Source organism: Cryptomeria japonica, chromosome 11 (assembly GCF_030272615.1).
Source record: "Cryptomeria japonica chromosome 11, Sugi_1.0, whole genome shotgun sequence".
In the NCBI taxonomy this organism is placed as follows: domain Eukaryota; kingdom Viridiplantae; phylum Streptophyta; class Pinopsida; order Cupressales; family Cupressaceae; genus Cryptomeria; species Cryptomeria japonica.
The window spans coordinates 81,227,796-81,244,160 of record NC_081415.1 but is presented as its reverse complement, the minus strand read 5'-3'; the positions used below and the strand labels follow the sequence as shown (position 1 = coordinate 81,244,160).

Sequence of the window (16,365 nt, the reverse complement as noted above, 5' to 3'; positions counted from 1 at the left end):
CTTTGAAAACATAAACAGTTTGAGGCAGCTACCTGTCAAAACAATTGAAGGTGAATATAATTCCCAAGTATGATGCCAATTAATAAACCACTACTTCCTATTTTTTCCAATTTTGTTAGGCTGACACCTATATTGTCAAATAGGTCGACTATAACTACAACTTACAAATCTAGAAATTGTCAAATGGCCCAGTCAAAGGTTCTGTGCACCTCAAGTTTGCCACTCAATAGCTCAATCCAAATAATGGACTAAGTTGTGACAAGATCAAATTGATGCATTTACAACAATGTTATGTTAAGTTTGGGAGGAGAGTTTATATGATATTTTTGTTCAATAATCAAAGAGTTTTCTTCAGGGTTTTATTGTTGGTTTTCCATAATTATCCTGCATTTATTCTACATGAAATTATTCTGTGAAAAGTAAATCAGTTGATTAGAACTATTAATTCAAGAAGATAGGAAGAAATCAATCCAGCTTCAATTACCTAATTTCACAAAATTTGGACTGCCACAAGCAAAACAACCCAACCTTAAGCACACACAAACAGATATCAGTTTTCAAATGGATGACCTTTTAGGCGGGCTGTCGTGTTAATGATGGATATCTCTTTAGGTTTGTATATCCCAACTTGTTTAAATAAATATTAAATAGATAACCTATGCTTTTTGGAAACTGGTTTCTGTTTCATTTATGTATCCTATCAAAGTAAAACTTAGTTGCGCACACCCCATAATTTGTATTTTGTTCCTAGGGATCTCTGTTATGACTTTATTTTAAAATATTGAATATTTACTTGACAAAATATTATCTATTATTTGATATGTTTAGACTTAAAGATGATGTCGTACTTCGCTCACAGTATGAAATTTGTTGATACATAGGCAAGTGAATTGTACATTCATTTTATTAAAGCAGCAAAATAAATATCTATTCAGTAATGATTTATTTGACTTGATAAATAACTTAAACCATATTCTTTTGTATTGTTAATTTTTGTTTCCCAGGTGTATCCTCGTCTCCAAATAGACTGACAGTCTGAGTAATAGAAGGAATATGTAATAAAAATGCTAAGTGCCATTAAAGAAAGAATATCATATTTGACTAATTATGACATTAGTATTCTGACTTATATTTCCAGTAAGTAAAACATGCTTTCTTGTTTACAGATCTGGGATCCATTGTTTCAGTGATCACATATGCTTATTATTTAAAAACGATGACTAAGTGCAATCAGATGTGCCCGGTTCCAATCATCAACATGAAACGAGGTGACCTACCATTGTTTCCAGAGGTTAAATGGTTGTTTGAGTCATGTTGCATTGAACAAGCCTCTTTGATATTCATTGATGAGGTATTGCTCTTGAATAATATGTAATTAAAGTGCAATTAATATTTTAGTTTTACATTGCAATTCTCTTAGAATGATCAAACTGATAAAATCATGCTTCAGATCAATCTTTCTTACTATAATCAGTTTGGAAGCCTAAAAATGGTGCTGGTCAACACTCAGACAGTGTCACTCACTCAGGAGGTAATCTGCCAGTTGCATTACTTATAAGTCAGCCGACAAATAACTGGGAATTTTCCCTAAAAAGCTGGCTTTTTCATGATGCTACCTCATTAATAAGTGAGACCGTAATTGTAACATTGCAGATGTTTAAGGATGCTATTGTTGAAGTTCTCAACTGCAAGCAGGTTCTATATTCTATAACTACTGTTACTTTTTATATTACATGGACCTTTTGAATAAAGTTATTTAAAACGAAATAGACAAAACTGTTAATCCTGTGAAGAAAAACATGAAACTTATAGATGCCAGGAGATGCGCTTCTGATCCCCTGGGATACGTTTCCGGTGGCAGAGACATCCCCGGAGATGCACCCAAATGCAGGAATCTTGGCAAAAAGAATCCAGAAATCTCCTCCCATCTCCCACGGAAAATGAGATGCCTCCCTCTGGAAAAAGAAAAAATGACAATTTATTTTAGCAAAAATGTGGCAGTTAAAACCCCAAAACGGTCAATTGTTGTCGTTTTGATGCAAAAAAAGACCAATTTTTATCTAGAGTGGGATGCATGTTAATTTTTTCCTGAGCATTTTATTTTCCTTGCCATCATGTGGTCTCCTTTTGTAGGCGTGGGAAGTCTTTTAGTACAGATCGATTGGATTTATTAAATTATATTGAAAAAAATAGCGTCTCTAAGTGCCCCCGTCTCCTATTTTGAAAAATAGCCGTACCAGTACTGGTACCAGTCTCCCATATCAGTACCAGTACTGGGTGTCTCCTGGCAACTATGATGAAACCTTTTAATGAAAATGAGTATTCATACATATTATGATTTATAAATCAGGATGCTTATATGTCTTTGGTAGATCTATTGTATCTATCCTTGGGTAAGCATTATTAACATTGAATAGGTACAAACACTATGCTGAAAATGTTTTGTTGTAAAATTTTATTATTATTTGGCAAGAAGTATTTTGATGGATAACATTTCCTCATTTTTTCTAAAGCATAAAAAACGAAGCCTTTTCTATTTTCTTTTATTGTTGTATACCAAGAAGTAATAACAATAATGAAAAATTATACCTACTGTTAATTCACGTGCAATGCTGCTGTGAAATTATAAGTTTACAAACCATGCAAAAGGCAAGTTCAAGATATGTTTCAATTTTGTTTCTCTCTCATACCATTGATCAGGTACAGAATTGTTTTCCAGTTAATGATTGCAAGTAACAGTGCTTTATTCTAACAGATGGCTTCATGCTGTACATTTCTAGCCGAAAATTTTGTGTTGTCTTCACCAACTACTTTGGCTGGGCATGGCCTTAGTCGACTTCTGGTATTTATTTATCCTACTTGTATCAAATAATTCTTTGTTCACTACTCTGGTGTACAGAAGTTCATATTGATTGAATCAAGTGACCTCTGCAGCTGGGAGGAATACTGCTGGATACAGCAAATTTGACTAGTCCTCAATGTACAGATAAGGACAAATGCATGGCAACATTATTGATCAAAGGAGCTCGCCAAACTGGTTGCAATGGGTTTTTCCTACTATGTGTGTATGGCAACTCTACGTTTGTTAACATTAGGAATTAACATAGAATGGGATCCTGAAAAGTGTTTTGTATTTATATTTATCTTATTATTCATTAATCATTAAAATTGGTAGTTGGTTAATAAAATAGTACGTAGTATGGTATATTATTATATACTATATAGATATACTACATATTATCTGGAGACGTTGTTTTACCATGTCTTACACAGTTGCACTCTTTCCATTGGTCTAATCTAGTTGCAGTCTGAACAAATGAATGCACCAACTTGTTTAGTCAAGAATTTTAGTACTAAATGATACAGATATATCCAATGTTTTGCCAAAATTAGTGTTGCAACAACTTGGAGATCATAGAAGTTAAAATCTCATGCATAATGAGAATAAAGCATGTTGTCTCTGACATTTATATTGTTGTTGGGGATAGGGAGGGTTGGATTCTTTAATTAAAAGTTTTATTTTTATTTTTATTTTTTCGGTAATTGGCCAAAGCCTGAATAGCTTTTGACTAGAGCTATAAACCAGTGGGGACACAGTAGGGGGCCCCATCCCCATTACATATCTTGAATTATTATTATTATTATGCTTGATTAGATTGACCTCAAGACCTTCCCCTCCTATGGAAGGCCAAGAGTCATAACTTAGAGTTCCATTAGATTGACCCCAAGACCTTCCCCATCCTATGGAAGGCCAAGAGTCACAGCTTAGATTTCCACTTCAGATGTCCCTATTGGGAGTTGAACTTGGGTCTCCACAGTGAGAACCAAGTGTTTTAGCCAGTTAAGCTCAACCCCTTGGACAATTAAAAGTTTTATTTGAAGCAAATCAACTTGAGCAATTATTTCTCTTTCAAGTTTTAAATAGCAGTCGATAATCTAGTAGGAATTTATGTGTTGAGATAATGAATAACTGTTAGATACATAAGTTCTCTGATTAACCTTTCCCTTCTATCACTAATTGGGAGATTCCATACTGTGCTAAACAACTAAGAATTTATTTTTGTCTTATTAGGTCCAGGGATAGGTAGCCACTATTTTTTTAGTCACGCTTGTGCAACATGGTTCTTTTTGTGTTGTTAAGAGTTTTCCTTCTAAACTTGTTGGAAAGAGATCCAAAATTGTCTTGGATATTCCAATATGCAATTCATTGGCACATTTTAATAACATATGACTGAAATTAAGCAAACTATGCTTTTATTCTAAGTTATATGCTTCAGAAATCAGATTTTTTATGGAGTTGTGATTAATTACCATCGTGTTAGAAATGAAATTAAACATGTAGGATGACCAAGAAAAAAATGAAAGGAAATAATTATAGTAAACAATTATTATAATACCAGAAGTTAATCTAGGGAAACCTCTTGTGAATAGAAATTCCAGCAAAAGATGTGCTGTTCCTCTCTTCAAATCTAATCGCAAATTTACAGTAAAACGAGTCAACCATGGAGCAGCATGGTACCATTGTAGAAAAAGAATTCTTAGGCTATACGATGATCACCTTTTTGCTCTGCAAAACTTACTTTTCAGATTGAGAAATTTGATGCACGCTTTTTATGATGATTGTTAAAACTTTTGATGCCATCTACATACACAAATTTCTGCTTACATTTCCATAGAAAGTCATTAATACCACACTTTGGGAAGACAAGAATTCAACAGCTAGGCTAATGAACTGATCAGCTTTCCATCTGGCAGGTTTTTTTTTTAGTTTGGTGTGAATTTGTCATCTGCTGATATGACTAGCTTGGAGAATCCAAGTAGACAAGGAATCTTCCTTAGCTGCAACATGATTTTTTTTCTTTATTCAAATAATTTTTGCAAGTCGTGAATACATATTTGGAATGTTCTGAATATGTCACTTTTTTTAATGAACAATGTGATAAAATTGTCAGAGGTCAAATTCATCTAATACACCCAACTTACCCTCCATGGGGTTTGTACTGATGTTGATATTTCCCAAATGCTTTTTAATAGTCCAACTCATCTTCTATGTATGGCTATTGCAAACTTGTAACTGCTTTGTCTTGTTGTGTTGGTTTTAAAATGAATCTGTCAGTTTTGAGAGGTATCTATAATTTATCATAGTTTGGTTGCACGCTCGAGTAAATATACAAACAATTTTCCTTGCTAAATTTCTATTTGATATACATCTGTCTAATGTTTTGTATATTGCTCATAGTAGTGTTATCCATAGTTGGACTACTCGCGACTCAGCTCGACTCGCCAAGCCCCTGGGAAAAAAACTCGGCAACTTAAAAACACGCTTAAATTTAAATAAAAATGCATTTTTTTTGCAAAATTTAATGAGAAGTTGCATCCAATGAGTCAATAAATGATAACACAAAAGAAACAAGCTGATTCTAGATATATTTAAATGCAAAGTGACTGCAAAATCGCATCCTCATGAGGAATGCTGATGGCTGAAGCCTGAAAGCAATATAGTAAATAGTTTTTGTAAAACCAAAAGTAAATACATCATTACAAATTACAATTACAACTTCCTCTTCCTAGCTCTAGCAAAAATTCGGGGAGAGGTAGAATTAGAGGGTCTAGTCGTATGAGTCTGCTGTGGGCGTGACTGTGCCTCCTCGCTCAGTATGGCTGGCTCATCCTCCATCCTGGATGAAGCTATGTCTCCACCTGCTTCTAGCACTAGCAATGAATCCTCATCCTCATCCTCTTCCTCCTCAACGGTATCCAGCGTGAAACCAAATCCACCCCCTCCTCCTCCATAGCCTGCCTCTCCAAATCAATGATGTCAGTGTCAGAAAACAATGGAGGCTGCTCCCGTGATGTCCAATCACTGTAAGGATCTATATCATCCAAGTCAATTGAACCACCTTCCTTACGCGCAATTGAAGATTATATTGCACGTAGACAAGGTCATTGAGTCGTTTCTGCGCTAACTTGCTCCTCTTCTTCATGTGGATTGCTTCAAACAAGCTCCAATTGTGCTCACAATTGGATGAACTGCAAGGCTGACATAAGACTCTGTGGGCAAATTTTTTGAGATGTGGGGTGTTTCCACCCCAATTTTGCCACCAAGCATCTGCAAAATAAATAAAATGGAAAAGTTAGAAAGCAAAGAGAAAAGAGAAAACATAATTTATCAATCATTTTAGATCCCAAAATCCAAATGGCAAATGTTATACCTGGGGTTTGAGTGGTTCTTCCTCTCCTAGCTAGCTCTGAAGAGAATAGCTTACCCCTTCCTCCCTCATAATTTTGGAGCTCACTCACAATGAGGTCTCTCTCCTCAACATTGGGTACCATCCTCTCAATGCATGTACTGAGGCCCTCCATGACCTCTCCATTTGGATCTGAGTAAGAACCCCCGAACCTAAAACGAGGGTTGAGGAAGTACCCTGCTGCATGAATGGGTTGGTGGAGCTGATTGTTCCACCTCCTATCAACAATCTCCCAAATGGGATCAAATTTGAGTCTATCCCCCTTGTAGTAATTTTTGATAGACTCCTTGGCCCTATCCATGGCCTTATAAAGATATCCCATTGGGGTTTTATCCCCATCCACCAAGCGAAGAACTCGAACCAAGGGCTTTGACACCTACAATTGAAAAATACAAATTACAAAAAGATTAAATAATGAAGTTACAAATTAGTAATGAGAGACTTGAATCAAGAATAATTAAAATTTAAAAATTAAAGTTTTGAAGTAGCAACCTTCACAATCTCTGCAACCCTTTGTGCAAATTGGCTATCGAAGACTATGCATGCGACAACCTCTCCTTCAGAATTCTTTGAATAAGGTGAGTTAGGCCATTCTCCACTCACAAACATTTGTTTCAAAGAAGCCAATGCAGCAAGAAGGCTTTGCAATGTCAAGAAAATCGTTGCAAACCTTGTGACACCAGCTCTCACCAAATCTTTCCCTTAGGTGTGCTTGTTGTGAAATATGGATCGAAGAATAATGACAGCGATTCTGGAAGACTGATTGCCGTGAGTTATTGATCGTCTCCATCATTGAATCCGGTTTAAATACAAGAGGAAAGGTTGCCTACGTAGGGACATGCCCATACGTGGTAGTTGCCACGTATGGACATGTCCCTACGGAGGCAACTGTTCATAACAATTAGTTTGTTTATGTTTAATTTCCAAACTGTATGCTCTGTTAATATATCACTCTCCAGATAATAACCGATTTACCATTAGTTAGATTCATGAGGGCTATATCTTAACACTCCCTCTTAGCAGGAGTGGATCTAAGTAATTTTCTTGGGAGGAATATCTCTTATTTTGTCATGACTTCCAACACAATTCGGGACAACATTTAATATAGTCTTGTCATGACAATAAACTCAATATCATGATATCCGGCTCAGTCCGAGACAATCACTTAAGAAGTCCATCATGAGATGATCACATACTTTAGGATCAAGATATCCGGCATAGTCCGGGACAACAACTTAATGTAGTCAATCTTGACACTTGGTCAACTATTGTCAAGATCGTCACCTTGAAATAGTAACCTTAAACAGAAGAAGATCATCATCTTCTTGAACACAGTTAGAATATTGCAATATACATTTTATTTATTTATTCATGAACAAATTACACATGGTAGGAATTTCATCCTAATAATCTCAATTATAATCTAGTCATACCAAGTTTACTTCTGAAGTATTCTATCTTCAATCTTGCAAGTGGCTTGGTGAAGATATCAGCATTTTGTTCTTCAGTACTGATGTACACTAGTTTTATGACGTTTCGATCTAGTTTTATTTCCAGTTTGATTGCTCCAGCTCAGCATAGCTATCCTAGATCATTACGAATGATGAAACCAACTCTAGAGGCACCCGAGTTACAATGCCTAGGAGCCTTTTAATTGCTCATAGAACTAATTCAATCTTTTATCTCATCAATAGAAATATCTTTTTACAGAACAACATTCGTGCTATCAAGTTTACAGTGGATAACGTTAGCAACAATGTCTCTAGCTTTGAATGTATCCTACCTAGATTTGTAGAAGAGGAAGGATTATTATAGATTGGTTGAAAAGCTCTCTTGATCTTAGGTTCCTCTTCCACTAACATCCCTCCAATATCAAATAGCTGATATTTTTTTTCTCTACCATGCTTTGCCTTTAAAAAAATAAAGAAGATTGTAGTACTATTATCCTCCAACTGTAGCCAATTCATTCTTTATTTCAATTTAGCATCACTGACTTTATAGAATTGGCCACATCTAAGCTTATGTTTTACCACCTGTTGTGACCTTTCTTTTTTTTTTTTCGCACATCACCCTATTGAGAATGGGGACCCTCTCCTTTCCTGCTTTCTAGGGTTTTTGGTAGTGCCCTGTGGCCTTCTGCTTCAATTCTGCTTGGTTCTGTCAAGTTTTGAACGATTTGAGTCTTAAGGATTGAAAGTCAGTTTTTGAAAGCCAAGTGATAACAGAGTCTAGATACCGTCAGAGTGCCTAGAAAGGCCAAAGGACGAAGAACGCAATTGATTTGAACAAATTCGAACAACTTTCTATTTTTAGAAAGTTTTCTTTTTGCTTTTTCCTATTTTTTAGGAAGTTTCGTTTCTGGCATTTTTAGCCTGATCCCCGGCATGGCTATTTATCAAAAAGTTTTCCCTATTTTTTAGGGATGTTTGCTTTTTGCTTTTTCGGAGTGGGGACCTAGGGTTTACACTGGTACCATCGACCTGCATGGATTGCGATCAATTTTTTTTTCCAAGTTTTGACCCAAAAAGCTAAGTTCCTACATTGTAGGGGTCATGACGCTTCAGATGGGTTACTTGAGTATGGAATTCAAATACCATTCTAAACTGGCGAAAATTGATGAAGTTATCAAATTTTGAAGTTTTTCAAGTATTTGTTAGACACAACGTACCACTGAGAGGGGGGTGAATTAGTGGTTCTCAATCTTTTCCCTTTTACTATCTTATGAGAGTATACCGGTTCACAGATCTACCTCAATGCAGTCATACAGGTTAGTGGGGAGACTAACACAAATGCAATCACACACAAAGGGACTTCTCATAACACCAGCATGTACGAGGAAAACCCAAGATGGGAAAAATCTCGGTGAGCAATGCTGCTGTAGTCTACTGCTCCAATCCAACCTCACAATGAAATCTATTACAAAGTTTAGGGCACCAACCCAAGGAGCTACAACCCTTGATTTAGGGCACTGTTGACGTGTATTTTATACACCATCATACACAGAATAAAATACCAATAGGCATCTTATCCTCTCTTGAGAAAAAGCCTCTAACTGCTGAAGATTCGCATAAAGGATCAGTTAGGAAGACTCCAAGGTTCTGTTAGTAGGGTCTCTACGTGTGGACAAGCTTCCAGCGGTATGATGTGATTTGCTGTTTCCTTCAAGGGGTCTTGCGCATTCCGAAAGTTCAAGATTTTACTAAACTAAAGAAACTTTCAAAAAAAAAACAACAAAAGAGTAGGGTTTTAAGAGATCTAATCTAGTCTAACCCTAAGAATGACTTAGTATGGACGAGACTTGGCAAGATTCAACCAACTTCAATTTTGCCATAAGATAACAACTCGATTGAAATTGATGCGATCTTCTAAGGTAATAAAATGATCTTCAATGCATCAAAGATCAAAGACACTACCACGAAGGTACATATCCAAGATACAGTAATGATTGAAGATTAAGGGATTCAAAGTATTCTCCAGTCGACCACGCAAGGCGTTCCTACAATCAGCAAGAAGCTAGTGGTTTGGATTATGAATCCTACCAAAGATCAAGTCTCACACTATGTCCTTCAAACTAATACACTACTTTGATTGAGCATGATTCAAGTAGATTAAACAACCATGAAGACAACTTAAGAAAGTTGCAACAAAACACCATAACTTCAATATTTCATTGATTTCCAAGTTATCAAGTACAACAATTGCTTGAATTCCTCTCTTCAAACTCAATCTTGCTACAAAGTAAAATTGCTTCTAACTCTAAAATCTCTAATCTCTTCACTCTCTGAAATCTAACTATTACAAATGAAATGAAAAATGAGGGTATATATAGCATCCTCAATTACAATGAAAGGTCCAGATTGAAAATAGATCAACGGTCAAGATCATGACACCTAAACCCTAATTAGGGTTTGTTACAAATGGCCTCCTTTTTACTGAACAATATTAAATACATAGCCAAATATTAAATTTGGCACAAAAACCTAGGAGACATAAACCAATGACAAATAAGATGCCATTTCATCTATAACAACCTATCATCTAGAATCTTATTCCCTTTCCAATGTTCCTTTTTGGCATATGCAATGAATCTTGAAACGATTCCTTCGATTTCTGCAATTGGAATCTCGGGAAGATTCTTCATACTCTCTTCCAAGTGGATGACTTGATCGAATGCATCTAGAAGAGCTGCGTCCCATGAAGCTTCAAGTTCCTTCGTTCTTTCAATCAGGAGCATGGTGGCAAACATCTGATCATATTGCTCATCTGTAACATGTGCGTCCTTACAAAAGATGATCTTGATTCTATCCTCGAATTCTTTCATATCCACATCTGTCTCGACCTCGATCCTTCTGCCAAGAATGGTACGAAGTACCTCAAATACTCTGTCCTGGATCAGATTGATCACCTCCTCAACTTGGCCACATCTAGTACTGATGTCCTCAAAGAAAACACTCTTCATATGGAGTAAGGTTGACCAATGAAGCAAACTGTGAGGTCCTCCATCCATGATCTTTTCTTGCGCTAAGACCCCCCTTGATGTATGTCTAATTACTTTCAAGACAGGAATGATAACATCTTTGGTATGAGCAAATGCGGCTACTGTTATCATCAAATTGTGGATTATCTCAAGAACCTGGATAGCTCGATGAATAGTCTTCATCATCCTTGTTACAAACTCTATGGCCACTGTATGAGATCTATCCATCCAATTACTTGTACGTTGGACCATGTTCCTGAATCTTTCTGCCTCATTAATTGATTGTAGCGGAAGTGCTTGCACTGGTGATCTAACTGGATCCTGACGTCCCAAAGGTTCATTGATATGACTGAAATATGTCCTCCATGCACCTCTCTCTCTCTCAAGCTTTCTATTCTTCTCCATTTCTTTTCTAAGCTTGTCTTTCAATGCTTCAAATGAATCGGTGGCATCATCTAGTGTCTGCTCTGCTGTGGATGGTCCTAACTCAAAAGTTTGTATATCGTATTCCTCTGCTAGGATCTCACCTTCATATTTGTCTACTGCCGGTGTAGCTATCTGCAGTTTTCTGGATCCAGTCTCATCTCGAACCATCTTGGACATTTTGGTAGCCTTCCTTTTCTCTGCTACTTCGTGTGAGCGTCCAACAAGGCTCTCTAAATCAATTGCATTGTCCTCGTCCTCTACTACGATCACCTTGGTTAATCTTTCCTTCAACCAATCTGGGATAGCTGATCTTGTCTCTTGACTTGAATTTCTTTATGTACTACTTCTTCTTCTCTGGGAGGAGATGTCATTTCGTTGTCTTCTTCTAACTCATAATCCTGGAGAGATCCATCTGGTGACCCTTGCTGTGCTTGTCCTTCTTCCTGCCTGTCGTTCTGTACCATAGACTCCATAGATTCTTCCACTTGAAGTGTCCTTGTCTCTGGCCTAGAAGAAGTACCGGATGATCGATCTCTGTTAGCCCCTTGCTTCTTCTTGGAAGATTCCTTCTTTTCTGACCTTTCTTTCCTCTTCGAACCTCTTGGATGGAGATTGCCCTCACTGGCACATCGAAGGTTACCTTCACCTGAACTTCTAGGATTAGGATTGCCTTCACTCACACTAGCTCCACCTTCGGCTGGTTTCTCTTCCAAAGTGAAAGTCATAGCAATGCCTTGTTCTCTCAATTTCTGATGCTGTATGTCAACCCATCTGCGAGTACAAGACAAGACTGGTGCCATCAAAGTATCTAAATCCACAACCTCTGGCTCATTCCAATCCAACCTTATTGATTTGCTTTCTCGATCATAGGATGACTGGATGTGTCTGCCACTGTCCTGAGCTTGGTCGGCCACTCTGTAAATCCTGCATTTCCTAATGAAATCCAAAGGCAATCTAGAATGCATCTTTCGTTTCACTTCAAGATCATCTAATAGATTCATCATAAAATCTTCAATTTGGTACTCATGCTTAAACCTTCTACCGACCGTCTCCTCTAAATGTCCATGTGGATCAAAGCTTTCTCTCAAAGCAAAAGATGAAAAAGAATACAAGGCCAACTCCTTCTCTGCGTCATCCATAGCTAAAGCATTAGGACATACCTCAACTGAATTGCCCAAAATAATAGGTACTGGAACTCCATTCTGATGTCTGTGTCTGAATGCCTTCGCATATGCTGCCAACTGTCTTGTTACTTCAAGTAACACAATTCTGTCTGTCGGATATCTCGGCAACATGTATGGAGGTAAAGGACATCCATGCACTCTAATATAAGTGAACTTGGGAAACTGAATGAACCAAGCACCGTACCTCTTGACTAATTCCTGGGCATCCTGAGATAATCTGTTGTGAATTCCACCTTGCAACGTCCTTGTGATGTTCATCGTGAAAGTATCATTAACTAACTTGTAGTTACTTCCTGGCGGATGATGCAAGTAGGCATAGGAATCACAAGCTCTAACCTCGCCGGGTCCTCTTCCAATCACTCCTCTGTGAGGTAGTCCTGTGTACTCAACACTCCTAATCAAAGCATAGATGACGTATGAACTCATATGGAAGGACTTGGTAGCCTTGAGTCTCCTCAACTGTACGTCTAAGCAATGGCTAATCATCCTAGCCCAATGTATCGTACCTTTTCCTTGAACGATCACCTGGATGAAGTAAAACATCCACTTCTCAAAATAGAAGGCATGAGGGGCTCCTGTAACTCGGTTGAGCATGGTAATCAAATCTCTGTACTCCTCCTGGAAATCAATCCTGTGCGGTGTGTTCGGGATCTTGCTCAGACGGGGACGGCTCTTGAGTAGCCAGTTCTTGTTGATAATGCTTAGACAAGCATCTGGATCATCATCGTACATTGATCTGGCTCCTTCTATGCTCTTGTATATCATGTCCCTGTGCTCTGGAAGATGGAAAGCTTCACTTATAGCTTCCTCTGAAAGGTACGCCAAAGTGTTTCCCTCATTGGACACGATCGTTCTGGACTGTGGATCATAGTGACGAGCACACTCGATCATCAACTCATGGCACTGAACAGCTGGAGGAAAGCCGGCCGCCTTAATGATGCCACTCTCGATTATTCTCCGAGCGACAGGTGATGGCTTGCCAATGTAAGGGACCTCTTGAAACTTCTTTGTGCTGAAGTTGCCTAAGTTTGTATCTCCAATGTTACTCCACTTTGATACGATCTTCGTCTCCACCTCTTCAGTCTTCTGATCTTCTTTCATGAGAGCTGAACGACTGGTGGATGCTCCCGCCTTCGGGGTCGCCATACCTACACAACATTTCATAATGAGAAACTAAATTTTGCAATAAATAACATAGATTAGAGAGCAAATTTTAGGAAACATCATGATAAGTCATTAAGTTATCATTTCCTAAAATGAACGAGCTAGGAATTCAAAATTCAAAATTTCAAAATCTAAGCTATGACAATCTACGATTGAAAATTAAAACCATAAAGCAATATCGTCATACCTCAATGGAGAGCTAACTCTAGAATGCAAAATGAATAAAATCGCCTAGGCAAAATTGAAATTCGATAGTCTTGATGTGATCTTCAAAAGAACGTTCCTCTTATCAACTTCGCCACCCTTCAAGTCTTGGACGTGATCTCTAATGCCTTGGCAAATTCGCTCAAATGGAAACTTTAAGTTTGCACCACCTTGCTTTGAAATAAAATTCGCTCCTTTGAATACAACTTCGCACTTCTCCCTTTGATCGCATTTGAATGATAAAATGGTGATGTAAAAATGAAATCTTTCACCCTCCTGTTGTGACCATTTCACACATCGCCCCATCGCAAATGGGGACCCCCTCTTTTTGCTCGTTTTTCCCTTGCCTTTTGCTTTCGTTTTTAGGATTTTGTTAGTCGGTTAGTCGTCTGGATTTAGGGTCAAGCCTTAGGGTTTTAAATTTTGTCTTTTCAGGCCAAAATCCAGTCGTTTTTGAGAGCTTTTGAGCTTCCTTTTCTAGGATGCAAATTTTGAATGCAATGAATTCGCCAAAATGGTCTAATTTCCAATTGGAATGTTAGTGCAGAGCTTAAATTTGTCTAAGTATTGAAAGTGAAATGTGAATTTTTGTCCGATTGAATATTTTGACCAAATTTTGACTTTTTTGATTTTGATCCTGGGCATTGGAATTGATTTGTTTTCGCCTCGTGAAGTGTTAAAATGAGAAAAATCATGTTATTTTGGCCTGTAGGAGCAAAATCGCTCCTGTCCCTCAGTGAAGGACGGGAGCTCATTTTCAAATATCTCATCATCCCTGCAGAGTCCAGACAAATTTCAAGTTGGAAGTGATGGAGAACGGCGATATCTTTCCATTGAATATAAATTGAAGATTTTCATGAGCACAGAAATGCCTCCAGGAGGAAAATCGCTCCTGTCCCTCAGTGAAGGACCGGAGCTACAAATTCAATTTCGCCTTGTCCTTGCAAGATTTTGATGACTTAATGATTTGAGGACGTCCAAAGGAAGATGCTTTGCCAAATGAATATAATTTGAGATGCAGAAACGAAGGAGAATGACCTATATTGACCAAATCGCTCCTGTCCCTCTCCAAGGGACCAGGGCGAGGTACCTTGTCGCTCTCATCCCTCTCCCAGGGACTAGAGCGATTTCCTTCATTATGCAAAATCCAGACAAAGGTCAAGGCAAGTTTACGTTCAAAAACAAGGAAAAACATGAGATAAATGCGTTGAATATAAATTGAAGATTTTTTGGGACGTCCATAACAGTGCTAAATGCCTAGTTCGCTCCTGTCCCTCAGGAAGGGACCAGAGCGATTTTTGATATAATTGATTTTCTTGCAAAGTTACAAACAATGTCAAGGCATGAACGAATAGAGTGAAGAAGGACGAGTCCGTTGAATATAAACGTGGAACTTGGCAAAGTGAGATAAAGGCTACAAAAGGAGGATCGCTCCTGTCCCTCTCCAAGGGACAAGGGCGATGCAAGGATGATGTTGCTTCCTACGCAAGTTCAAAGACGATCCAAGTCAAGACAAGGTGGCGAGGGACATTTCAAGGCGTCTTTAGCAAGCACAAACATTCAAAGGTCGTCACAATGATGAAATTCGCACCCTATAGCCTAGATCGCTCCTGTCCCTCAGGAAGGGACCAGGGCGATGTTGAATGCATTGGCCATTTCATGCAAAATTTACGTAAGGACAAGACTTCGCAATGTTTTAGAGGGTCCAAGGCATCGTATGAAGATAATTCGCAAGGGTTTTCAACGTCCAAACATCGCCAAACAATGTAAAAGCCTCACATCGCTCCTGTCCTTTGGACAAGGACCAGGGCGATCTTATCAAAACACTTACGTTCCTTCAAGATCAAAGCAAAGCGAAGTTAGGTAAGGTGAAGGACGACGTTTGAAGGACATCACAACGAAGATCAAGGTTTAAAGTTGACAAGGTCAAGGAGAAAACATGGATCGCTCCTGTCCCTCTCCAAGGGACAAGGGCGATGATCCCTTTAATACGCCCAAACACTTCATGCGAGCAAATGGAATAAGCGCAAAAGACACGAACAAAGGATGTTATTCGCCAACAATAAAAGATCGAAGTTAAAAGATGCAAGATGAACGTGGAAACAAGAGGATCGCTCCTGTCCTTTGGACAAGGACCAGGGCGATGTACACTCAAAAGGCACTTAAGCACACGTGCAAGATGATCAAATGCGAAGAACCTATCAAGATGGTCGACTTTTAACGTGGAGATGAAGGAGTTGATCGTGAAAAAATGCAAAATCAGGACAAAAATGTTGAATCGCTCCTGTCCCTCTCCAAGGGACCAGAGCGATGAGGTACGTCCCTTCCTTTTTCATATTTTGGCGCCAAAAAAAAAACAAATTTAAATTTCCTTAAATGCTAAATCGATTAAAAAATTGAAAATCCATTTTTATTTAGCATTTAATATGGCGTTATCTTTTATTAATTATTTTTGCCTTAATTAAAAAATCGAAATTTGCAAACGTAAGGCATTAATAATTAATTAATTAATTAATATAAAAATCGATTTGGAGCGCTCAATTAAGCAAGTCGGCCTTGTTATTTTATTGAAAATCATTTAAAAAATGGTTTTTTTATTCAAGTCGGCCAAAGTGGGTAAAAGGTGTGAAGCGCTATATAAGGGGAGTGGAAATTTTCATTT

The 16,365-nt window shown here is 37.9% G+C and overlaps 1 protein-coding gene across 3 annotated transcripts in view; it reads left to right on the top strand.

Moving 5' to 3' along the window:
- Window positions 1-16,365, top strand: part of LOC131079339 (uncharacterized) — an 87,424-nt gene that overhangs the window by 18,786 nt on the left and 52,273 nt on the right. For all 3 annotated transcript variants that reach the window (XM_058017253.2, XM_058017252.2, XM_058017251.2), the window contains exons 3-7: window positions 1,167-1,351; window positions 1,451-1,531; window positions 1,654-1,695; window positions 2,756-2,842; window positions 2,935-3,061. In XM_058017253.2, coding sequence (XP_057873236.2) covers window positions 1,167-1,351; window positions 1,451-1,531; window positions 1,654-1,695; window positions 2,756-2,842; window positions 2,935-3,061 — 522 coding nt within the window. The remainder of the gene's footprint in view (window positions 1-1,166; window positions 1,352-1,450; window positions 1,532-1,653; window positions 1,696-2,755; window positions 2,843-2,934; window positions 3,062-16,365) is intronic.